Raw genomic sequence first — 24,879 nt, 5'->3', positions numbered from 1 at the left:
TAATGCTTTTTGGTGATGCATTTTATTTATTTATTTTTTTGTATTTAAAAAATTAAAAAAATTAAAAAAATTAAAAAAAAAAAAGATTTTATTTATTTATTTATTTGACACAGAGAGAGAGATCACAAGTAGGCAGAGAGGCAGGCAGAGGGAGAAGGGGAAACAGGCTCCCCGCTGAGCAGAGAGCCTGATGTGGGCAGGATCCCAGGACCCTGAGATCATGACCTGAGCCGAAGGTAGAGGCTCAACCCACTGAACCACCCAGACGCCCCTAAAATTTTTTTGATGATACATTTTAGATTACATAGATTCTATTATATATGCAAAAATGGAAAACTTCATTTGGTTTTTGTTCTGTAGAAATAATGGGAGGGATTGCATAGTCCTGGAATTTATATTCACATACATAGCCTGGAAGCTGTTGGTAAGAACGATTTCTCTCCCAGAGGAGGTTGTTTCTTCTTTAAAACTGTGGTTGGCATCTAACTGTCCTCTGACTATTCCAGACTTTTGTTTTATCATGATTTTTCAACACCTACTTTTTCTTGGGAACTTGTACTGTCCTTCTTGAATCTGGCTTCTGTATTTACCTTGAAGATCGGCTTTTCTAAACAGGTTAGTTATTTTAGGATTCCTCTCTATCCCTTACCAATCTTTGAAAAATCTGTGTTTGCTTTTGATTAGCATATAGTTTTCTGGTTGTCTGTGAGATTCTGATAGGAATACAGTGTTTAATTTTTTTTTATATATATGTATGTGTATATATATTTAAAGATTTTATTTATTTATTTGATAGGCAGTGAAAGAGGGAACAGAAGCAGGGGGAGAGGGAGAGGGAGAAGCAGGCTTCCTGCTGAGCAGGGAGCCCAATTGGGGGGGAGGTGCCCATTCCAGGACACTGGGATCATGCTGAGCAAAAGGCAGATGCTCCTAATTTTTCTTTTTTTAACAAAGATATATTTAATATAGAACATTCTTATGTCTTTTAAATAAAAGAAAATTCTTAGCTGCCAAGGAAGAGAAATAACCTAGATTTGTTAAGCTTCGCTTTCTGTAATACTTATTAACAAAATCTATTTGAAAATGTTCCTAAAATTAAAACCATTATATTCAGTATGCTTTTTTCAAATAATATCTTTTCTTCCCTCAGTTACATTTTAGAATCAGTTCCTCGTGCTATTGTCATTCTTAGCAACTTCAGTATTCCTGTTGGCTCTTTTGGTACCCTACCTTCCTAATTCTTCAGTTCTTGGTATCTTTCATCTCTCCTTCAAATCTTTGGCCAGCCACATAACAATTTAAACTCTCTATCCTCTCAGAACTTTAAATTTTACAATTTCCTTCCTTTACAAATCACTGTTGCAGTTTGAGAATGTGAGATAGAACTAACTGTTGTCTAGGTAGGAAGGCTGGCATTCTAGATAGGCAGTAAGAAGAGTAACAAGATGGAGATATGTCTTGATACTGGGCCCTAATGAGAGCGGAATCCTCCTTCTATTAAATTTAAGAGAGTATATTGAAATTGTGTGTATCAAATTGGAGTTTAAAATGCTCTCCTTGGGGCACCTGGGTGGTTCAGTGGGTTAGGCCTCTGCCATCGGCTCAGGTTGTAATCCCAGGGTCCTGGGATCGAGCCCCGCATTGGGCTCTCTGCACAGCAGGAAGCCTGTTTCCCCCTCTCTCTCTGCCTCCTCTCTGCCTACTTGTGATCTCTCTTTCTGTCAAATAAATAAATAAAATCTTAAAAAAAAAATAAAATGCTCTCCTAAGTTTGAAAGTTAAAAATATTCTTTTTTTTTTTTTTTTAAGATTTTATTCATTTATTTGTCAGAGATAGAGTACATGCAGGCAGAGTGGCAGGCAGAGGCAGAGCGAGAAGCAGGCTCCCTGCGGAGCAAGGAGCCCGATGTGGGGCTTGATCCCAGGACACTGGGATCATGACCTGAGCCAAAGGCAGCCGCTTAACTGACTGAGCCACCCAGGCATCCCTAAAAATATTCTTAATTAAGTTTCTGCAAAAGAAGTCAAATGGCTTATGTAGAACACCACTTAGCAAGCATTTTACTTATTGTGCCACAAATGGTCCTATATTCACACAATAGAAAAATTTACCTGTCTCAAACAGAAGTACTCAGTTTTAGAAAAATGTTTTTGTTATGCACTGTTAAGCATTCTCTTCTAGCAGGTTTTGTAGAAACATGTCATCTTCTGGTTAGAAAACCATATGAGCTTTAGAATTTAATGTTTTTGATAATCTGTTCATTAGAATAATGTAACTTAGAGGGCTGATACCGAAAACATAGGCTCTAAATTTACCCCCATCTTTGACTTTCTTTCCTACACACCTTAAATAAATAGGACACCTATTATACTTTTTTTTTTTTTTTTTTAAGAATGACTGAAAAAGGATGAAATACCTCTTACTGGGCCTAATGAACACTTAGTTCTGTAGAGTCATTCATTTGTTATAAGTGAGATTATTGTTGCTTGCTAATTTTTTTTCTGAGATTTCTCATTTTTCTTGGATGAATATGGCGGACAGTGGAAAAAAATACTTTAGTTTTTTAAGAGGATTTTTAGGGGCGCCTAGATGGCTCAGTCGGTTGTGTCTGTCTTCCGCTTAGGGGCTCAGGGTGTGATCCCAGTGTCAGGCCCCCCTGTTCAGCCGGGAGCCTGCTTCTCCCTCTCCTTCTGCCTGCTGCTCTCCCTGCTTGTGCTCTGTTTGTCCCATAAATAAATAAAATCTTAAAAAGAATAAGATTTTTAAACATCTTTAATTTTGTCGCAGAAGTAAGCATCACGCACTACGATGACAACGTATTTGGAATTCATCCAACAAAATGAAGAACGAGATGGAGTCCGATTTAGTTGGAATGTTTGGCCATCAAGTCGACTGGAAGCTACAAGAATGGTCGTTCCAGTAGCAGCCCTATTTACACCACTGAAGGAGAGACCTGATTTACCGCCTATTCAATATGAACCTGTTCTGTGTAGTAGGACCACTTGCCGTGCAGTTTTGAATCCTTTATGGTAATTAAAATATATTGAAAAAACTAATGTTGCAATCCTATTTAAGATTATAGTTTCTTGTGCATTTATATGAAGGTGTTTGTTTTGTTATAGTTATTTTTTCAAATTAGGGTAGTCACATCCAAGGAGCTGTAAAATTGAAGGATATTCTAGTTGTAGTGAGTTGATAAGAGACCAAAGGTAAAATTATCACTATATGAACTGTTAGATCCTATCACTAGTATTGCTAGGTACTGGTGATGGCTGTGCATCATTAGACCCATCTTGTGTCATTAGAAAAGTCATAATTGAGTGGTATGGTGTTGAAAATGTTATGATTTTTTATTTAAGATTTTATTTATTTATTTGACAGACAGAGATCACAAGTAGGCAGAGAAGCAGGCAGGGAAAGAGGAGGCCTTAACCCACTGAGCCACCCAGGCGCCCCTGAAAATGTTATGATTTCTTAATGCATAAACCAGAATATCAAGAATCATCTTTTACTCCTCTTTCCACCCTCTCTCCCTACTCAGTCCACTAACAACTCTGAATCTGCCTCTGGAACATTACTGATTCTGTCTCTCATATTCAGTCTCTGCTAGTACATTCTACTTCAAAGTATACCATCTTTTTTTCTGGACAATTTTCTGGACACCCTGTTTCCATTCTTGTCTTTTAGCAGTTTATTCTTTATCCAGAAGCTAAAGTGTTACAAATGGATATCAGATGATTAAAATCCTTTAATAGTGTCTTATAGACTGAAAATCCAAACTGTTTGTCAAGACTTATAAAACCCTTTATCATCTAGCCTTTGTATATTTCTGCCTTCATCTTATCCATTTCCTTTATTCTTATCTACATTATACCTTACCCTCTTTCTGATCCTTGAACATACGAAATTTATTCCTACCTTGAAACTTGTGCAATAGCTATATATTCTGCCTGGATTGTTCTGCCTGGATTGACTGCTTCCTTTCCATTTAGACCACATTTCAGTTGTTTATTTAAGAAGGCTTTCTTTTAAAGTACCCCTCCCAAACACATTCTTACACCCTGCTTTATTATCTTTAATCTCTATTATCACTGTCTGAAAGTATCTTCTGTATTTATGCACCTACTTTTCTATTGTATGTTTTTCTGTTCTAGATTATAAACTCAGTGATAACAGGGACCTTTGATCTCTTGTTTACTGCTGTATTATCAGTACCTGGAATAATGGCGGGTACATATAAAGTATTCAAGAAATATACTTCTGAATTAAATAAATATTTTCTAGATCTGAGTGTAGAAGTTACTAAATTATTTGAAGAAAAAAGGATTATCTTAATTTTACTGATACTTGCTATGTATTAAAAGTTCATTTAGGTAAACTTTGCTAAAAGTATGAATTAGGTACTGGCAACATCTAGAAGTAATAGCTTTTAAAGATCTCTTTAACTATTTGAATGTTTTCATGTTTCAGAAAAATTAATTTATTAAAATTAAATCATTGTACAGTTGAACTGAAACATGAGCTCTGTTTTATCTTTTCTTAAAACAGTCAGGTGGATTATCGAGCAAAACTCTGGGCTTGCAACTTTTGTTATCAAAGGAATCAGGTAAGAAAACTCGCAATGCAGATGTTAATGCTTTGGTACTAATCTAAATATGTAGAAAAATGTGTATTAAAAAAAGATGAAATAAATTTTCATATGAAAAACACTTTTTAGTAACTAAATGATCAGAAAATTATTTGCAGTTTAGAATTTCATTACTCTTTCTGGCAAGTAACTTGTTAAAAATTTCTTTTTTCCCTCCATAGTTTCCACCTACTTATGCTGGTATATCTGAACTGAATCAACCCGCTGAGCTTTTACCTCAGTTTTCTAGCATCGAATATGTAGTTCTGGTAAGAGCACAAGAATAAATCCTTAAGAAGGTTTTAAATATCTAGTAATTTACTTTATACCAAAATAATTGTTAAATTCAGATGAATTAATGGGCATCATTCTTGATTCTCACATTGAATTGATGGAGCTTTTAAGAGGTAAGAACTGTCTTGGTCAATTTGAATAAGATAGTCTCTCTGTTGTAGTCATTTAATCGGTTGCCAGGATATTGGGTGATGGGATGATTTGCTGTATTGAGTAGACCAATAAATAGTACAGAGTCAGTGTTGCTGTGTAGTTGGAAGGTTAGTTCAGAAATACTTAAGTCAATATGATGCTAGAACCTGACGGTATATCTCCAAGTCTAATTAATAAAGTTACTCTTGCATTGGTCCTTGTTAAGAAAGTCATTTTTCTTCCCTTTCTGAAAGGCTTTACATAGTAGTTTACATATATAAGTATTAAAGTTATAATATTCTTTGTAAGTGTTGTAGAGAAAGCAGAATATGGATCACTTGAGCCAGTAAGTAATTTGTCCAGCCTACCTAGTTTCCAGGTCTCTTGCCGTAAAATTCAGGTTTGGATAATTACTTTATAAAAATCACCTTATTTTGTTTTTAAGCTTTATAGCTATTGTTTTCTTATTTTGAGAGAAATAAATACTTGTATAGGAGATGAAGCCTCATGCAATTAAATGAAACCAAAAGCTTTTGAAACTATAAATAATGTTTGTAAATTTAGTTTTTCTCTTGATATGTCTTAGATGTCTCTGTGTGTATATAACTTGTTTCATTTCTGAAATAACTTAAGATTGCATTGTATGAATGAACTATAAATTATTTTTTTGAACTGTAAATTATTTAATTAGTCCTCTACTAATTATGCTTGTATATTGTGCTGAGTGTTAATACATTAACATTATTTTCTTATTATTGCAACATTTTTTAAAAGCGTGGTCCTCAGATGCCTTTGATATTCCTCTATGTGGTTGATACTTGCATGGAAGATGAAGATTTACAAGCCCTGAAAGAATCTATGCAGATGTCATTAAGTCTTTTACCACCTACAGCCTTGGTTGGACTTATTACTTTTGGGAGAATGGTACAGGTTCATGAACTTGGATGTGAGGGCATTTCAAAAAGCTACGTGTTCAGAGGAACAAAAGACCTGTCTGCCAAACAACTTCAGGTAAGCAGCAAGAATGGTAGTTTGAACCTTGTCTGTGGGCATCACTCCATAAATGTCTGTAAATGCATTCTGGATAGAAGTTTGTAGAAAATATTTTTATAATAATGACTAATTGTATTATTATCATTATATTACAAAGCCTTTAAATTTAATGTTGGTATCAGTTTTCCTTCAGTTGTCTGAAATTGTTATTATACAGATTGAACCCCTCACTTTTAATGGTGAAACTGAAGGTATTTTGCTAGAGATTTGAAGGGCTTACGGAATTCATGCTAAAGACTGAGGGAAAGCAACCACAGAATATTACCTTTTGCTTCTTGACATCTCATTTAGGACCTAAACACTTTTTTTTTTTTTAAAGATTTTATTTATTTGTCAGCGAGAGAGCACAAGCAGAGGGAGGAGTGGCAGGCAGAGGGAGAAGCAGGCTTCCTGCCGAGCAGGGAGCCCGATGTGGGACTCCATCCCAGGACTCTGGGATCATAACCTGAGCCGAAAACACACGCTTACCTGACTGAGCTGCCCAGGTGTCCCATGACCCAAACACTTTTATTAGGTTTGGCAAAGGGAATATTTTAAGGCTTGAGGGTTATTAATGTATGAACTAAGAGTATATATTTTTTCATACACTAGGACTTCTTTATTTTGGGGGCAATTGAAGCTTTTCTTCCAAGATAGGGAGTTATGTGTGGCTTACTAGGATCATGTGGGGATATTTTTCAATATATATTTTTGCTTAGAGATTTTGCTAGACTCTAAGAGTGTAAATGAACATGTGCTTGTATTGGGAAGTTATTAATAGGGTAAGATTGTTCACATAAGTATTTTGAAAAACTCTGTGATTCTGATACAACTCCCAGTTAAGAATAGTTATCCTAGAAGATGATAGGTAAGCCTTGTACAAAGTAGACAGACATGAAGTCAGACTTTGGAGCATCCAGGTAGTCCAAAATGAAAAAGAAAAGAAGATTTTAGGAATGGATTTAAATGATTCTAATTTGAAGGTTGGCAGACTGGGGTAGTGGTGCGACAGTTAATTGAGATAGAAAATAGTGGAGAAATTTGCAGGTTTGGATGGGGAGGGTAATGAACAGTGAATAGGATCATGAATAAGATTTGAGGAGGTGGAGAAAATTAGAGTCTGTTCTTTTTTTTTTTAAAGGTTTTGTTTATTTATTTGACAGACAGAGATCACGAGTAGGTAGAGAGGCAGGCAGAGAGAGAGGGAAGCAGGCTCCCCGAGGAGCAGAGAGCCCGACGTGGGGCTCGATCCCAGGACTCCAGGATCATGACCCGGGCCGAAGGCAGAGGCTTTAACCCACTGAGCTACCCAGGCACCCCTAGAGTTTGGTCTTTTAAGAGGTTTGTTGAAGGTAAGCTTAGCAATAGTGTGGGAACTTGAGAGAGGGAACTGAGTTCACGGGTTTACTCTAGGAGGGACACTTGAATGTGTTTACACACAGGAGGGAAAGAGAAATTAAAGAGGGTGAGTGAAAGGTGAGGTTTCCGAAGAGGTGATGGGGATTCCTTCAGGAGCATAGGAAGCAGAGTACCTTGGAGTGCAGGATCATTTGTTTCTATGAGACAGGAGAGAAAGTGGGCAAGTTTTAGTCTTTCTATGCCTTAGGTTTTTTTTGGTTGTAGAAGAGAGGTAATAATGGTATCTACCTTACTTCGTGGTCATGCAAATTAAATGGATTGTGCCTGTAAGTATTTGCTGTTGTTTTTTTTAACTGTAATTTTTTTTTTAAGTTGTTTAATGTTAACCTCTGATTGTAGAGTACATTTTACTTAAATTATATAATACATACGTAACACATAATATTCCTCCTTTTTTGTAGCAGGCAATAAATGCCTACAGACTAAATTTTTTTTTTCCATTAAAATGTTTTTATTTTTCTTCTCTATTTTCTCAAAAAGAGCTTGGTCTCTGCTCCCCAAATAGTCCTGGATTCAAATCTTAAACTCTTCCAGTTATGCGGTCTTGGTTTGATCTCCTTGCTTGTTTTCTTATCCTTTGTGGAAAGGGATAAATACCTGTTTTACAAGACTGTTATTAGTACTAAGTGAAGTGACATGAGAGTACTCAGAATTGTATAAACTCTTAACAAGGCTTTCCGGCAAAACCTGGATTAATATATTGCTTTACCACTTACTAGTTGTGTAACCTTTAGCAGGTTATGTAGCCTTTCTGAGTGTCAGTTTTCATTTTTAAAGTAAGGATTAAAAAATCTACTTCATTATTGTTCTGTGAAGAAATAGTGTATATAAGGAATTTGGCACAGAATCTAACATGCAGTAAGTTGTTAGTAAAAAGTTGTTTTTCCTGCTAAGAGTATAGGAAATACTGTAGTACTAGTTCAGTATTTTTTCTTTCCAAATATTTAGACTTTATGATTTTCTGTTACATACTTTTACTCTATCACTTCATGACTAAGCATTTCTAAATTCAAGAAGACTTTAGTAAAATAATATTTTCATGTGTCTAGAAAGGAATTTTGTGCACATTTAAAATTCAAAATGAAACTGGCAGTTTGGTTAGGCAGTAGGTTAAAAATTAAAAAATATAGACATACAAGGTATATGTACCTTATAATCCCATTTATATGATTCCTTGTACCTTTCCTTTATAACATTTATTACAATTGCAATTTTATACTTTTTTATGTATTGATTTTATTAACTGCTATTTGTTTTGTCAGATTTTAATTTCATAAGGTCAGGGACTGTATATATTTTACTACCACTAGATTTTCTGGCACATAGCAGACTCTTGAAATATAGTTGCTCAAAGGGGTGGATGAATATGAGTTAAGAAATACATTCAAGTTACCCAGTAACTTTTTGACTATTAATTAGAAAGAATTTCTGAGCTAGTATCCCTCTTTGCTTCTGTAGCACCTTGTACTTTGCTCTCTTATTGTGATTATTTCATTGTACTGTTATTGTTTACCTGACAGTCTTCCCACCTGGACCTTTTGCTTTCTGAGGAAAGAGACTTTTTGTTCTTCATTTTTGTGTTCCTACTACCTAGCATAGCACCTTGCACATGTTAAGTAGTTGATACATCTTTGTAGGAGTAATTGAATGGATATCACAGAAATCATCTCTTTACAGGAAATGCTGGGACTCTCTAAAGTACCTGTTACTCAAGCAACACGTGGTCCTCAGGTACAGCAGCCACCTCCTTCCAATAGGTAATAATTAAATATGGCAAAGTTAATTTTACAATTTGTGCAGCTCTTTTAAGCATCCCGTACCCTTAATTTGAACATAGACATTCAGTGATACTATGTTGTTAAATATTTTTAGTAATATAAATACATTGCTTTAGTATATTTTCTAAAGAGATGAGGCAGAATCATGTCACCAAAATGGTTTCTCATCATTACAATGTTAAGGAGTTACTTTAGTTTTGATATGATCCTAATCTTCTGTTTTTAAGTTCATAAAAACTTTTCTGCTTGAAGGCCGCCAAGCAAAAAAATAGGGCCTCAAGAGCTTTTCAGGGGTGCCTGGATGGCTCAGTCATTAGGAGTCTGCCTGAGGCTCAGTCCTGGGATCAAGCCCTACTCAGGCTTCCTGCTCCGCAGGAAGCCTGCTTCTCCCTCTTCCACTCCCCCAGCTTGTGTTCCCTCTCTCGCTGTCTCTCTCTGTCAAGTGAATAAATAAAATCTTTAAAAAAAAAAAGCTTTCATTTTGCTTTTTAAGCTTTTGAGGTAGTTTTTTTCCCCCTAAACTTACTAATCAGAGGTGGTATTACTAAAATTGAGTTGATGTATATTATAATTATTTCAGTAGCCTTAAAACGTTCTCGACTGGTAAATAAAAGATGCAGTCCTGATACTCGGTGTGAGAGCGTTTCGCTTATAGCAGTTGTACTCAGACTGTGGTTCTGAACCAGCAGATAGCATCACCTGGGAACTTATTTGAAAATCAAAGTCTTGGACCCTACCCCTGACCTACTGAAACAAAGCTGTGCAACCAGCAATCTATTAAAATAAAACCTCCCACCAATTCTGATGCACACAAAAGTTAGAAAACCATTGGTCTCATTTGCAACGACGTGGATGGAACTAGAGGGTATTATGCTGAGCAAAATAAGTCAATCAGAGAAAGAAAATTGTCATATGATCTCCCTGATATGAGGAACTTGAGAGGCAGGGTGGGGGGTGTTGAGGGGTAGGGAAGGAAAAAAATGCAACAAGATGGGATTGGAAGGGAGACAAACCATAAAAAACTTTTATTCTCACAAAATAAACTGAGGGTTGCTGAGGGGCAAGGGGGGGTTGCTGAGGGGCAAGGGGGGGTATGGAGAGGGTGGGGTTATGGACATTGGGGAGGGTATGTGCTATGGTGAGTGCTGTGAAGTGTGTAAATCTGGCGATTCACAGACCTGTACCCCTGGGGCTAATAATACATTATATGTTAATAAAAATAATCATAATACAAAAAAGGAAACCATTGGTCTGCTATGTATTTAAATTACTTTTTTCTATTTCTTTCTTTTTTTTTTTTTTTTTTCTTTTTAAGAGAGAAAGAACAGGTGAGCTGGGGGAGGTGGGGGGAAGAACAGAGGGAGAGAAAGAAGCAGGCTCCCGGCCGAGCTTTTGGTTATAGTGTTTCATTAGTCATCACAAGCCTATTCAATTAGAGGTTAATATGAGTTATTTTAATATGATGAACACCTGTCTCCTATTTCATAGAAAAGAGCTTAAACAGAGGCACCTGGGTGGCTCAGTCAGTTAAGCATCTGTCTTCCATTCAGGTCATGAACCTTCAGGCCCTATGCCCAGCTTGATCTCAGGACCCTGGGATCATGACCTGAGCAAAAGGTAGATGCTTAACCAGCTGTGCCACACAGGCGCCCCATGCTTTTCTCTTTCTAAAAAAGTAGACAGCTTGGTTCTTAAACTCTCACCCACAAACATTTATAAATGACTTTTTTTTTTTTTTTTAAGATTTTTTATTTATTTATTTGTCAGAGAGAGAGGGAGAGAGAGCAAGCACAGGCAGACAGAATGGCAGGCAGAGGCAGAGGGAGAAGCAGGCTCCCCGACGAGCAAGGAGCCTGATGTGGGACTCGATCCCAGGACGCTGGGATCATGACCTGAGCCGAAGGCAGCTGCTTAACCAACTGAGCCACCCAGGCGTCCCTATAAATGACTTTTTATTTAATTTTGTTTTACAGATTCTTGCAGCCAGTACAGAAAATAGACATGAATCTCACAGACCTTCTGGGAGAACTGCAGCGAGACCCTTGGCCTGTACCACAGGGAAAGAGACCCTTGCGTTCCTCTGGAGTGGCACTCTCCATAGCTGTGGGACTACTTGAGGTAGTGACGATAGCTCTGTTTTGGAATGTAAATGTATATGTATGTGTATCAGTAATATGTACAAGGTAATGTTGAGTGAAAAAATCAGGTCATTAGGACAGCAAGTATATAATTATATTTGAAGTTGGACCTGCAGGGTATCCTTTTGTGTCCAGAGAGGCACCTAGAAGGGTGTTTGTCCAAATATTAACAGTGGTAGAATAAGGGGAATTTCACTTTTAAGTAGTATTTGAAAATTTTACACATCTCTTAGGCTTTGTAATTATAGTTAGAACTTTATAATTATAAAAATGCTTTTTAAAATTGTGAAATGATAGCAAATTTACAGAAAAGTTGTAAAGAACTTTTTTCTCCTTGAACTATTTAAGTTGCTAGTATGTTCTCAATCCCTTGAATACTTGAGTTGTATTTTCTATAAATGAGGATGTTTTCCTACATAACCACAATACAATTATGAAAATCAGAGTGTTAACACTGATACATTACTACAACCTAATTTTCAGACCTCATTCAATTATTTCAATAATTTCTTTTACAAAAGAGATACAGTTCAGAGACATGTATTTAGTGGTATGTCCATTTAGTCTCCTTCGGTCGGGTACAGTTCCTCAGCTTTGCGTTTCCTTTCATGACCTTGATGCTTTGGAAGATTCAGTCCAGTTATTTCATAGATTCTCTCAAATGAGGTTTGTTTTGATGTATCCTCACAATTAGATTCAGGTCTTGCATGATTGGCAGGAGTATCAGAGAAATAATGCTGTGTTCTCATTACACCCTATGAGGTGACCCATGATTTTCATTTGCCCCATTCAAGGTGATATAATCACCACGATCACTTACTAAGATTGTGTCTGCAGGTTTCTCCACTGTAGAATTACTTTTAAAATTTCTCCTCCTTTTGTGATTAATAAACATTAGATGGTAAGGAACTTGAAACCATGCAAATATCCCATTCTTCATCAAACTTACAGTTTATTTATTAATACCATTATGGAGTTTACATCTCCTTCTCTCTGTGTATAGTTACTCTACTTTGTCCCATAATTAGAAAAATTTATATAATCATTTTAGAAATGCTTTTATTTGCAATTTCCCTAGTCAGTTACTGGACAAAAATACAGAGCACATTTTTCATGTTATGTTATAGCTTCAGAAAAGAAAGAAATGACAACTTTGTTATCCATTGTGTTTGGATTCCTTAAATTTCTGGTCTACTGATAGCAGTCTTATTTTAAAAATAATACCATTTTTTTCTCATGTCACTGGTACTTGGTAGGAAGGAGAGGTAGATTGGAATGCTTAGTCCATCATCTTGAACTAGAAACATAAGGTATGCTTGTGTTTTAAACATAAAAAGTAAAACAACAACAACAAAAAATAGAAGATGTGCTCTTGGGGCACCTGGGTGGCGCAGTGGGTTAAGCCTCTGCCTTTGGCTCGGGTTTATGACCTCAGGGTCCTGGGATTAAGCCCCGCATCGCATTGGGCTCTCTGCTCAGCAGGGAGCCTGCTTCCCCCTCTCTTTCTGCCTGCTTCTCTGCCTACTTGTGATCTCTGTCTGTCAAATGAATAAATAAAATCTTTAAAAAAAAAAAAAAAAAGATGCTTTCTTTCACTCTTTCTCTACTCCTCCCAGTCAGGCTTTAAAGTAAGTAGGAGAAGCATCCTTGTTTAGAGAGATCAGGTTTATAGATTATTTTAAAGTTAGGAAGGCACTATTGTTAAGGATAGGATTTCAAAAGAAAGGTATTCAAATAAATACCTTGTTTTTAAATTTCACTTTACAACATTTGGTTATTTCCTGAAAAATATATGCTTTCCTGTTTTCTAGAAAGAATATATCAAAATTCACTTTTAGAAATGTATATCCTTATATTTTCTTTTAAATTCTTTTGACAAGTTACTTTTTTGCCAATAGTGTACTTTTCCCAACACTGGTGCTCGTATCATGATGTTCATTGGTGGTCCAGCCACTCAAGGGCCCGGAATGGTGGTTGGTGATGAACTGAAGACACCTATAAGATCATGGCATGATATTGAAAAAGACAATGCCAAATATGTTAAAAAGGGAACTAAGGTAATTTTGGTTTTTAAGCCTTTTTGCTTTAGTAGAAAAATTCATTTTATGGAAGAGGAAGTATACAAATACTTGATGATAAGTGATCTGATATTGTGAAGTCTGATATTGTTACTACTATTCAGAATTGGAGAAATAGTGTTTTTTTCCTTGATAATTTTTCTGGTTTTAAATATTTAAAGACTTAATAGCACCAATAAGTATCTCTTTAAAGAATATTCTAGAGAGAAGCTCTGTGTGCCTTTTTAAACACTCATTTTTAAAGAATATTCTGCCTGCTTTGGAAAAATTCCTTGCATTTTCCTTTTTCATTTCCAAGAGGCTGTCTTGTAGATACATACATTGTTCATAGCCTGAATAGTCCATTATTTTCTTGTGAGTTGTTTTCTGTTCATGTTACTTCAATTTTATTTGGGTTTGTGGCAATATATTCTCATTTTGACTGTGGACTCCCTTGAATTGGTTTTGCTGTTAATGTCCCTTTTTAAAAAAGAAATTCTCTGGAGTTGACAATTTTATTTTAGTTTTGCTGTATTATCTCTTTTCTTTTTGGTAGTCATTATATATAATATTTTTAAAAGTATAACAACATGATTTTTGTCACTCTTTTTCCCTGCTACCTAATTTCCCTTTTGAGCTTGGAATTTTTATTAGAGCTTCAAAAAGTATTTCTTTTATTGTTTATCTAATAGCTTTTGTTACTGTCTTTCTGTACTTGATGTTTTTGTTGCCTGGATGTGGATTTAGCCAGGAAAACCAGTTCTGTGTTCTACTATGTTCATGTATGAAGAGCAAGATATTTGGTATGCCTTTTCTCCAAAGTTAGCTTCATTTAGGAGTATATTTAGAAAGAATTCTTAAAATGTGAAAGTGTCACACTTATAGAAGTTATTATATCACTTTATGAATAATTTTTTATCATAGAAAATTAAATTAGAACATCATATTTAAATTCTAATGGATTGTTCTTTTAGAATTTTTTATGTTATTTTGATCTCTTTATGGAAAAATGATTTATAGGATGGTTAAGTTTGTGCATTGCTTTGATTTGATTAAAAAAATCTTTTGTAGCATTTTGAAGCATTGGCTAATCGAGCTGCTACGACTGGTCATGTTATCGATATCTATGCATGTGCGTTAGATCAGACAGGTCTCCTGGAGATGAAATGCTGTCCCAACCTTACTGGGTATGTATTTACAGTGTTTACGGTTTTTGCAATTATAGACTGATAAATTACAGTTTACAAATATAAACCGATAATGAGAGTTTAGGAAAAAGAGTCATCATCCTGCCACTCCAGGACAACTATTAACAGTTTTTGATACTCCTTTCAGTAAAGCTCACTTTAAATTTTTTCTGAAATTCAGTTATAAAGGCACAAGTTCTGTTTGAAAAGCTGTCTTGATATTGTGCATTGTTTTATTATTGTAGCAGCTTTTTTTTTTAAAGATTTTATTTATTTATTTGACATACAGATATCACAAGTAGGCAGAGAGGCAGGCGGGGTGGGGTGGGGAGCAGGCTCCCCACCAAGCAGAGAGCCCGACGCAAGACTCGATTCCAGGACCCTGAGATCATGACCTGAGCTAAAGGCAGAGGCCCAACCCAGTGAGCCAACCAGGCCCCCCTGTAGTAGCTTTTTGAGATATATTTCACACACCATAAAATTTCCCGTTTAAAGCTTACAATTTAATGTTTTGTTTTTGGTTATTTACAGGTCAAGCAACCATCATCAAGTTTTGTTTTAGAACATTATGCTACCCCAGAAAGTAGCTCTGTACCCATTAGCAGTCATTTCCCTTCCCTGCTTCCTTGTTCCCTACCCCCACCCCCGCTCCCCGCCACCCCTCAGTCTGGACCACTAATCTACTCTCTGTCTATAGATTTGCCTGTTCTTGATCTTAGGGGGAAACTGTTTCATCTTTCACCGTTATGTGTGATGTTAGCTGTGGGGCTTTGTAGATAGGTTTATCAGGTTGAAGAATTTTCTGTCCTTAGTTGAGATTTTTTTCATCAAGGGTGTTAGATTTGTAGCTGGAGTGGGGTAAGTGAGAAGGACAGATTGTGAAGGTCTTTTGACTGTTGTAAGGCTTCAGATTTTACTTTGAGTGAGATGCAAAGTCATTGGAGAGTTTTCAGTTGAGATGTGATATGATCTGATGTAATGTTTTAAAGGGACCATTTGACTTCAGCTGTCTACAGTAGAGATATATAGGGATACAGGAATACCAAGTGGTGGCTGAGAAGTGGTTGGATTTTGGGTATATTTAGAAGTAGAAGATTTGCTGATAGGTTGGATCTGGGGTTTGGGAAAATCAGAGGGAGTGTACTGGAAGGATTGCCTTTTGTTGAATAAGACTGTGGAAAGGAGTATTTGCGGAGAAGATTGGGAGTTCAGTTCTGAATATGTTTGGTTTCAGATGCCATTTGACATCCATGAGGAGGTATTGAGTAGGCAATCAGATATTACAACATAGAGTGCAGGAGATAGGTCTGGGCTGGAGATAAAAATGTGGGAACTTTCAGAATTTTGGTGTTTCTTTTTTTTAAAATAGCAATAAAAATGGTAGGGTTGTAAGATTTTGCAATTTAACACCACAAAGATGATTGGTGAACTTCCTAAGAGCAGTGAAAGTTGACTTAGAGTGAACTAGAAGAATAAGAAGATGGGATTGGTAACAGCTGGTATAGATTACAACTTTTCTAACTTTCACATATGTAGGTCAGCTGGGTATCTTGTTAAAGTGCAGATTCTGGATTTACTGTGCGTGGGTTGAGACTTGGAATTCTTTTATACAGAATCCTTGGTGATGCCAATATTGCTGGACCAGGGGCCACACTGAGTAGTTAAAGGTATAGATAGCTATTTCATAGTGGTTTGCTGTAAAGGGGGAAAAATTAGTGGGGTGGTATAAGTTGTCCTTAATGTATTTTGCATTACCAGGTTTAGTGATAACAGAACATCATAGATGGACATGTTTGTTGAAATAGAAAGTCTGAAAGAATTTATATACTGCTATTGGAATTAAAATGTTAAGTTGTTAAGACTTCTAGATAAAGGTCAGCATACAAAATTCAACTATATTTTTGTATACTGGTGACAAACATAGAGAAAACAGCATTTACAAAGATATAATATAGGGGCGTCTGGGTGACTCAGTCTGTTAAGTGTCTGCCTTCGGCTCGAGTCATGATCCCAGGGTCTTGGGATCCGAGCCTCATGTCTGTCTCCCTGCTCAACGGGGAGTCTGCCTCTCCTTGTCCATCTGCCTCTCCCTCAGCTCATGCTCTCTCTCTCATGTGCACATGCTCTCTCACTCTCAAATAGATAAAATCTTTAAAAAAAGAATGTATAATAGCATCAGAGATAAGAGTTCCATAGTATCAAAATTAAAATTATCATTAATTATGACATATCAGTTTTATTCTTTGGCCTATTATAAATTTTGATTATATTTTGTTTTAAAGCTACTTAAAGTATTTTAAAAATATGAGGAAATATATGTAAATATTTGTATACATGTGAGTATATGGGTGTGTGTATCCTCTTTTTGAATGAGAAGCAGAAAGTTCTACATATCTTTACCAACTTTGCATTTTCACTTATACCCTACAAAGTGGTCTGTAGGAGTTTATTACCTCATTGTGTGGATGTGCCATATTTTATTCAACTAGTCTCTAATAGATGATCATCCGGATTGTTATCTGGAGTGTTTCTGATCTTTTATTACTAGAAATAGTGAATACTCTTGTGCGTATATTCTTCTTTTGTTTTTGTTTTCCAGAATATCTTTGGGTTAGATTCCCAATAGTGGGTTGGCTAGAGTAAAGAGAAAACACATAGGTAATTTTGTTAGATATTGTCAAATTCTGCATTCAGGTTCCATCGTTTTGCACTCCCATCTGTGTTTCCATAGTCTCATCAACAGAATATGTTGTCAAACTGTGATTTTTGCCGATCTGTTAGAACAAAATGGTATCTCAGAATTATTTTTGACAGTTAATGTTTTTTAAAACTTAAAAAAAAATTAAAATAGGTATATGCTTACTGAAAAAAATCAAGCAGTATATAAGAGCTTAAAGTGAAAACGGTCCTTAAGTCTCCTATTCTAACAGAGTGTGATCCTGTTAAGTTTGATGTGATATACACAGGGACAGTATATGCAAATATATACATACACAGGTATATATTTGTTTTTAAGAATGAGAACATGGGCCGTAAACTGTCAGGTATCTTCAGTATGGAGAACTGGGTGGCTGGAATGGGAGAGACGTATTTGCTACCATGCACCATTTTGTACCTTTTGAATTTTGTAATGTGTGGCTGTATTATCTGTTTATAAAGGAATGTTAGTAAATTACTGAGGACCAATGCAAGTGTTAGGGGCACTCAGATACCCTTGGGATTGAGATTATTTGTGGGGTGAAGATAGTCTCATATATTTGAGTTTTTTAAAAATTGATGATAATATAGCACATTTTGGAAAGCATCTTCAAAATTTGTTGGTAGTACTGAGAGGTAATTTACTTTTCTGTTTTTAACACATGGACCCAATACTTGTGTCACTTACATTATTTTTTGTTCTTTCCATGCAGAGGATACATGGTAATGGGTGATTCTTTCAACACTTCCTTATTCAAGCAGACTTTTCAAAGAGTCTTTACCAAAGATATGCATGGACAGTTTAAAATGGGCTTTGGTGGTACATTAGAAATAAAGGTAAGAGCCAAAACTTGATATGTATGGTATGTTATCAAAGAAATTTGTAGGCTTGAGTGTGATTTTAAAATATCATTAATCAAATTCAATATATGTATTAAAAATAGTGGTGGTTTTATTTCAAAAACCAGAATTAGAGATTTTACCAGAAAAATGTCATCATTAAATGTACATGAAATTATACTTGAGCATTTCCAAATAATTGTTAGAAAGAAAGATACTATATAGGTAAACTTCCATTTTAACTGTGCTTTATCTTTTTAGTGTTGTGTTTGCTATTGTTAATGCTAGATTTTTTTTAATTGTAGGAGTTAGTAACTAACTTAAAAGAAACCTGTTCTGTTCTATTTAGGTAATCAGTAATTGTTTTATGGTTGGTAGGTTGTTGATATTGGTCACTTCTGTCATTCACTTCAAATTTGGATTTGAAGAGTCCAAAGGCTTGGGGTACCTGGTTGGCACAGTCGGTTGGGCATCGGACTCTTGGTTTTAGCTCAGGTTGTGGGATTGAGCTCCGCGTCGGGCTCAAGACTAAGAGGGGAGTATGCTTGAGATTCTTTCTTGCCATCCTTTGTCCCTCCCCTCTCCTCTTTCTCTCTAAAATAAATAAATCTTTAAACAAAACAAAACCCCAAAGGCTTAGTGTTAGTTACAAGTGTATTACAAACACATTGATTTTGAATTTCCATTAAATGTTTCTTATTAATCTTTTTATTTGAATGCTTGCTCTATGTCCAGCATTAAAAAAGGAAATTACAAATTATAGAGATCTCAAGGGATATATAGGGCACAGGTTTTATTAAGAAGAAACTCAATCTTGGGGCACCTGGTTGGCTTGGGCAGTAGAGTGTGCATTTCTTGATCTCAGATCTTGAATTCACGTTCCACCTTGGATGCGAAGCTTACTTAAAAAAAAAGTTTTGATAGAAAGATAAGATTAACACTTGTGATAGAGTGAAATAACAGATTATAAAAGTCCTACAAATGTTTAGGGAAGAAACACAAATATACGCAGGACACAGTTTACTCTTGATAAATGGTTTTTTTTTTTTTTTTTAAAGATTTTATTTATTTATTTATTTGACAGACAGAGATCACAAGTAGGCAGAGAGGCAGGCAGAGAGAGAGAGAGAGAGGAGGAAGCAGGCTCCCTGCAGAGCAGAGAGCCCGATGCGGGACTCGATCCCAGGACCCTGAGATCATGACCTGAGCTGAAGGCAGAGGCTTAACCCACTGAGCCACCCACGTGCCCGATAAATGGTTTTATAGTAATTTACAGTGGTTTTGAAAGATGGCAGAATTAAAGCTGGTTGAGGAGAACACATTTTAGTTAGGATCCCGTTTGAGGAGAGGTAAAGAAGTGAGAATCAACATGGTATATTTGGGGAAACTTCCCAGTGAGTGAATGGTTTTTATTGCAATGTAAGGGAAATAGTTTCAGTTATGTGGTTGGTTGTAGTTTGGAGATGCATGTCTAGGCCAAAGAAGCCATTGTAAATTAATGAAGAACAGTGTTTTCGAGTAAAATTTGTCTGCCTGTGATATTCAGTTTGTTGGGGAAAAGAATCTCAAGAAATTTTTTTTTTTTTTACGATTTTATTTATTTATTTGGCAGACAGAGTGACACAAGCAGGGGGAGTGGCAGAGGGAAAGGGAGAAGCAGGCTTACTGCTGATCAGAGAGCCTGACCTGGAGCTTGATGTGGAGCTCAATCCCAGGATCCTGGGATCATGACCTGAGCTGAAGGCAGATACTCAAAAGACTGAGCCACCCAGGCACCCCCTAATTTTTTTGATAGAAAGAACAATAGCTTGAATTTTGGTGTCAGTAGAAATTGGAAAGAAACCAATCTTGGTGACAGATTTTCAAAGGGAGGAAAAACAGAAGATAGCATTTAAGGTTTTGAATTAGGATGTATGAATTTTGGATATGGTATTATTTTGAATTGAGGGTGAGGTTCCCAAATGGAGTCCTCCTATGGGCAGTAGGAAGTAGAGTATTAAAGTTAGGTCAGGGCTAGATTTTAAATTTGGGCATTATCAATCTAGAAGTACCTGATGATTCATTATTTCTAATATTAATATTTTTTCGTTGACTTTTGAGTTTTAAATATGGAAAAAATGTCTATTCTTATATACTTGTAGTTGAGTGTATGTTTGAGTTTGTCTTTGAGTACACTGAGGTTTTCACTGTATTCTTAATTTGCAGACCTCAAGGGAAATAAAGATTTCAGGAGCTATTGGACCTTGTGTGTCTCTCAATTCTAAAGGACCTTGTGTATCTGAAAATGTAAGTCATCTTTAAAAAGAAAATACAGTTAATTCAAATGGCAGACCAACAAGAGACCTAGAGTGGCAGCCTATAGCATTCCTTTCAGAATTATTGTGTGGGCTAAGTTTCAGTAGAATGTGGTTCAGTTTCCATTTCCATTGGTATAATCTACTTGTGCTCATTCCTTTTGCATATCCCTTTTACCATCTACCCCTAAATCTAAACCTTGTTTAAATTTGTACTGTCAGCAATCTATTTTTTTTTTGCCCAAGTTATTCCTTGTCCCATTATGTCTAGAAAAACTGAACAACTGATTTAAAAATTTGGAGACCTTTGAAAGTCAAATCCGAAATTTTTTTTGTTAGTAGGATTTCCAGGAAAGTAACCAAATTAGCCAGATTTGAGTTTCAATTCCTTTCTTTTTTGTTATCCCATCTAGTGGCCATATAATACACTTTAAAATGGTAGAATTAATATAGCTATAGAGAGGATGATGAGACAGATAACAAAGTGAGTAATCATCTCTAAAAATATAGAGTTTAAAAGTTACTTTTAAGCAATTTTCATGGTAAAAATTGATACTAAAGTGTGTTTTTTTTTTTTAAATCAGACTGCTTACATTATGGAATTCCGATCTAGAGAACCTGTATTCATATGTGCATATATTATGAGTTAAATCGATATCACTTTACACAGATCAATTAGTTGGATAGAAGGATAGTGTTAATTGTAATTACTTCATTAAATGGTATATGCTTTTTTAAAGTCATTAAATGGTGTATACTTTTTTTTTTTAGATTTTATTTATTTATTTATTTGACAGAGATCACAAGTAGGTAGAGAGGCAGGCAGAGAGAGAGAGGAGGAAGCAGGCTCCTCGCTGAGCAGAGAGCCCGACACGGATCTTGATCCCAGGACCCTGAGATCATGACCTGAGCCGAAGGCAGAGGCTTAAACCACTGAGCCACCCAGGCGCCCCTAAATGGTATATACTTTTAGGGTTGCCTGGGTGGCTCCATTGGTTAAGCATCTGCCATTAGCTCAGGTCATTATCCCAGGGCCCTGGGATCAAGGCCTGCATGGAGCTCCTTGCTTAGTGGGGAGCCTGCTTTTCCTTCTCCCTCTCCATCAGCCTGCCACTCCCCCTGCTTGTGTTCTCTCTCTGTCAAATAAATAAAAATCTTTAAGAATTAGGAAAAAAGTAAATGATGTATACTTTTTAAGTCTGCAATATGAAGAGCTTGTATCAATACTTAGCAAGAACTTGAATTATTTTATAATTTTATTTTGTAAAAATTGCTTAATTTTATTTAATGATATATTTATATGACTTCAAAAAATCTTAAGCTTTTAACATTCATTAAATTAGAAATGTGAAATTTTTTTTTTTTTTTAAAGATTTTATTTATTGATTTGACAGAGAGAGATCACAGGCAGGCCGAGAGACAGGCAGAGAGAGAGTGGGAAGCAGAGAGCCCCAGGCAGGGCTTGATCCCAGGACCCTGAGATCATGACCTGAGCTGAAGGCAGAGGCTTAACCCACTGAGCCACACAGGCACCCCAAAACAGTTTTTCTTAACTGCAGTTTTTTCTTCCCCTTTTTACCTTACTATATATTGTAGTAGTAGGGATGCCTAGGTTGCTCAGTCAGTTCAGTCCTGGGATCAAGTCCTGCATCAGCCTCCTTGCTCAGCGGGGAGCCTGCTTCTCCCTCTTCTTCCTGCTTGTGCTCTCTCACTCCCTTTCTCTCTGACAAATAAATAAAATATTAAGAAAAAAAAAGAAATGTGAAACAGTTTTTCTTACTTCAGGTTTTTCCTCCCCTTTTTACCTTACTATATGTTATAGTACTAGATTGGGGGTACGTGGCTGGCTCATTCAGTGGAGCATGCAACTGTAGATCTTGGGGTTGTGAGTTCAAGCCCCACCCTGGGTATATAGATTACTTAAAAGTACAGTCTTTAGAAAAATTGTGTTCTCTAGCTTTCACATATACTCTTTTATTTTTACAGGAGATAGGAACAGGTGGCACTTGTCAATGGAAGATATGTGGACTCAGTCCCACTACAACCTTAGCTATCTATTTTGAGGTTGTCAATCAGGTATGACTTTTTATATTATAAGTACTCAATTTAGGCCATAAATGTTTCATATTTTTTCCAGTACTAATTATGACTTGAAACTTAATCTGTTTTGGAATTTTTGTTACTCATTTTCTGTTTCTCAAGGCTAAACTTCTTGGTGAGAGGATTAACTATAATAGAGATGTTAGGGAAACCCACAAATGCCCAACATTGGACAACCCAACTTTTAGTCTCAGTTTTTTTTTCTTTTTTTCTGTCTTAATATAAAATTGAAGCATAAATAAAATCTTAAATTCTGTTCTAGTTATGCATTTTTGTAATTAGTGATTGAGGTCCTCCTAGTTGTCACAAGGTATATAAAGATATATGAAGTCCCTACAAGAAAGTTTAATATATCAAAATTCATAGAAAAAGATTGGAGGTAAAGTAATATGTGAAAAATTTTTTTCTGATATAGGAAGAAGTTATATTAAAGAATGATGTAATGTACAAATTATTGTGTTATATACCAATAGAGATTAGGCATAAAATGAACCACAGAGGTTCATGGTTAGCCTTCCCAAGATACAGAAGTTTTTTTGTTTAACCATCAGAATTTATGAAAAAGAGGTAGCTCTTACTGACCAGTCAGTCAATAAAGCAAGAATCCTTATTGTTAAAGGTCATGAAAGTTTCTTGTATTGACCACCTGCTATTTCTTTCTAAGGATCATTATTATAAATTACTGTTGGGCTCTTCTTATTAATAGTTTTCCATTGGTCATCAGTTCATCATGTGGTTTTCTTCCTAAAAGTTCTGTTTTCATTTCCTATACTGAGGGGAGAAGGACTTGGTTCTCTTTATCCAGCTATGATTTGGCAAAATTGCCTTGCTATGCCTTTGTATCTGTTAATTTCTTTACACTTACCCCTTCATTTTGTTCTTTTACCTCTTCCGATTATATATTACTTGAAATTGATATCCTAAATGGACTCACTTCTCTTTTTTTTGTCCTTTTTCCCCTTTCCCAGATCCATTTCTCTTATATGTGGTAAATCACAACTGTTTGGTATGCACTGGAAATAAGCATCCTTCTAATCGATTTTAGAATGACTTTCATTAATGCTAGGGAAACTGTATAACATTGTAATAGATTTTACTTAGTTTTTACTCTTATTTTTACATAGCATAATGCTCCAATTCCTCAAGGAGGACGTGGTGCAATCCAGTTCGTGACTCAGTATCAGCATTCAAGTGGGCAGAGACGCATCCGAGTGACCACCATCGCTAGGAAGTGAGTTGTATTTGTTAGACACTTAATTTACATATCAAAACTATTCTGGGTCCTGTTTCCAAACTGGGTTTCTGTTTTGAGCATTATCTCTAACTAGAAAGTGGACATTTATGATTAATAGCATTTTATTTTTTTAATTCAGCTTATTGGCTAAAATATTCATTGTTAGGAACCATAATTTTAAAAAAATGACTCCTAAGACACATTCTTCAAAATATTTTTGTATTTACCATAGTCCTCGGAGAGGAGGAGAAAAACTAATAAACATTATCCTATAATAGGCAATAATAATATGTATTTACGTGTAGCATAATATAGCATAATAATAGCATTACTTTTCAATTGATAATAAAGTTCTTAGCTACTTTTATCATTGTATATTTTTTTCAAGTTTTTATTAGCTATTTAATTCATTTACCAAACCTTTATTCATTGTCTTCTTTGTGATTAGGTACTTCTGGGGCAGGCTATGGAATGCAAAGGACTTGAACATACTTGGTCTGCTATATGATAAAGAATAGTCCAGTCCTTAGAATTCTCTGTAGTGAAGGGACAGTTGTTTTTTTTTTTTTCTTCCAATTTTTTGGAGACTAATACTTTTATTAAATACAATAAAAATGAATTATTAGAAAATATAACTTTACAAATTCAAAATATATGTCTCTATTTTATTATTAGATTTACTAGACAAAAAATTATTTTATTAAATTGCTTAAAAATTTCTAAACATTTATTCTCAGTTTCTGTTCTTATCTCATGGCAAACTGACACTAGATTTGCGTACCACACTTTGTATAGCACTGCTTGAGTCCCCAAAAGGTGAAAGTCTTTCAACAGTTAATATTATAAGGTAGTATTTTATGTAACAAAGTAATGTCCTATATTTCTTGAGGTAGTTACAATTCCCAAAGAAAGTGATAAGATATACCAGATCCCTTTTCTTGCTCATCTCTATATGATGTATTTTCTGAGTAAGGCAAAAGAGAGAGTTGATTAGGATAAACTTACCTGATTTAAGCATGTGCTAGAAAATGGACACAGAAGGCATCAAA

At 35.6% G+C, this 24,879-nt stretch overlaps 1 protein-coding gene across 3 annotated transcripts in view; it reads left to right on the top strand.

Annotated features, from left to right (window-relative positions):
* Positions 1 to 24,879, top strand: part of LOC111161007 (protein transport protein Sec23A) — a 63,507-nt gene that overhangs the window by 3,358 nt on the left and 35,270 nt on the right. For all 3 annotated transcript variants that reach the window (XM_022524456.1, XM_022524447.1, XM_022524438.1), the window contains exons 2-13: positions 2,789 to 3,030; positions 4,550 to 4,607; positions 4,811 to 4,897; positions 5,829 to 6,065; positions 9,183 to 9,262; positions 11,257 to 11,401; positions 13,320 to 13,478; positions 14,550 to 14,665; positions 18,076 to 18,199; positions 20,408 to 20,488; positions 22,483 to 22,572; positions 23,721 to 23,827. In XM_022524456.1, the coding sequence (XP_022380164.1) occupies positions 2,810 to 3,030; positions 4,550 to 4,607; positions 4,811 to 4,897; positions 5,829 to 6,065; positions 9,183 to 9,262; positions 11,257 to 11,401; positions 13,320 to 13,478; positions 14,550 to 14,665; positions 18,076 to 18,199; positions 20,408 to 20,488; positions 22,483 to 22,572; positions 23,721 to 23,827 (1,505 nt within the window). In that variant the 5' untranslated portion in view covers positions 2,789 to 2,809. The remainder of the gene's footprint in view (positions 1 to 2,788; positions 3,031 to 4,549; positions 4,608 to 4,810; positions 4,898 to 5,828; positions 6,066 to 9,182; positions 9,263 to 11,256; positions 11,402 to 13,319; positions 13,479 to 14,549; positions 14,666 to 18,075; positions 18,200 to 20,407; positions 20,489 to 22,482; positions 22,573 to 23,720; positions 23,828 to 24,879) is intronic.

The sequence above is a fragment of the Enhydra lutris genome, unplaced genomic scaffold, assembly GCF_002288905.1.
Source record: "Enhydra lutris kenyoni isolate GAN:26980312 unplaced genomic scaffold, ASM228890v2 scaffoldscaffold4, whole genome shotgun sequence".
Lineage (NCBI taxonomy): Eukaryota > Metazoa > Chordata > Mammalia > Carnivora > Mustelidae > Enhydra > Enhydra lutris.
This window is presented reverse-complemented; position numbering and strand designations above follow the sequence as displayed.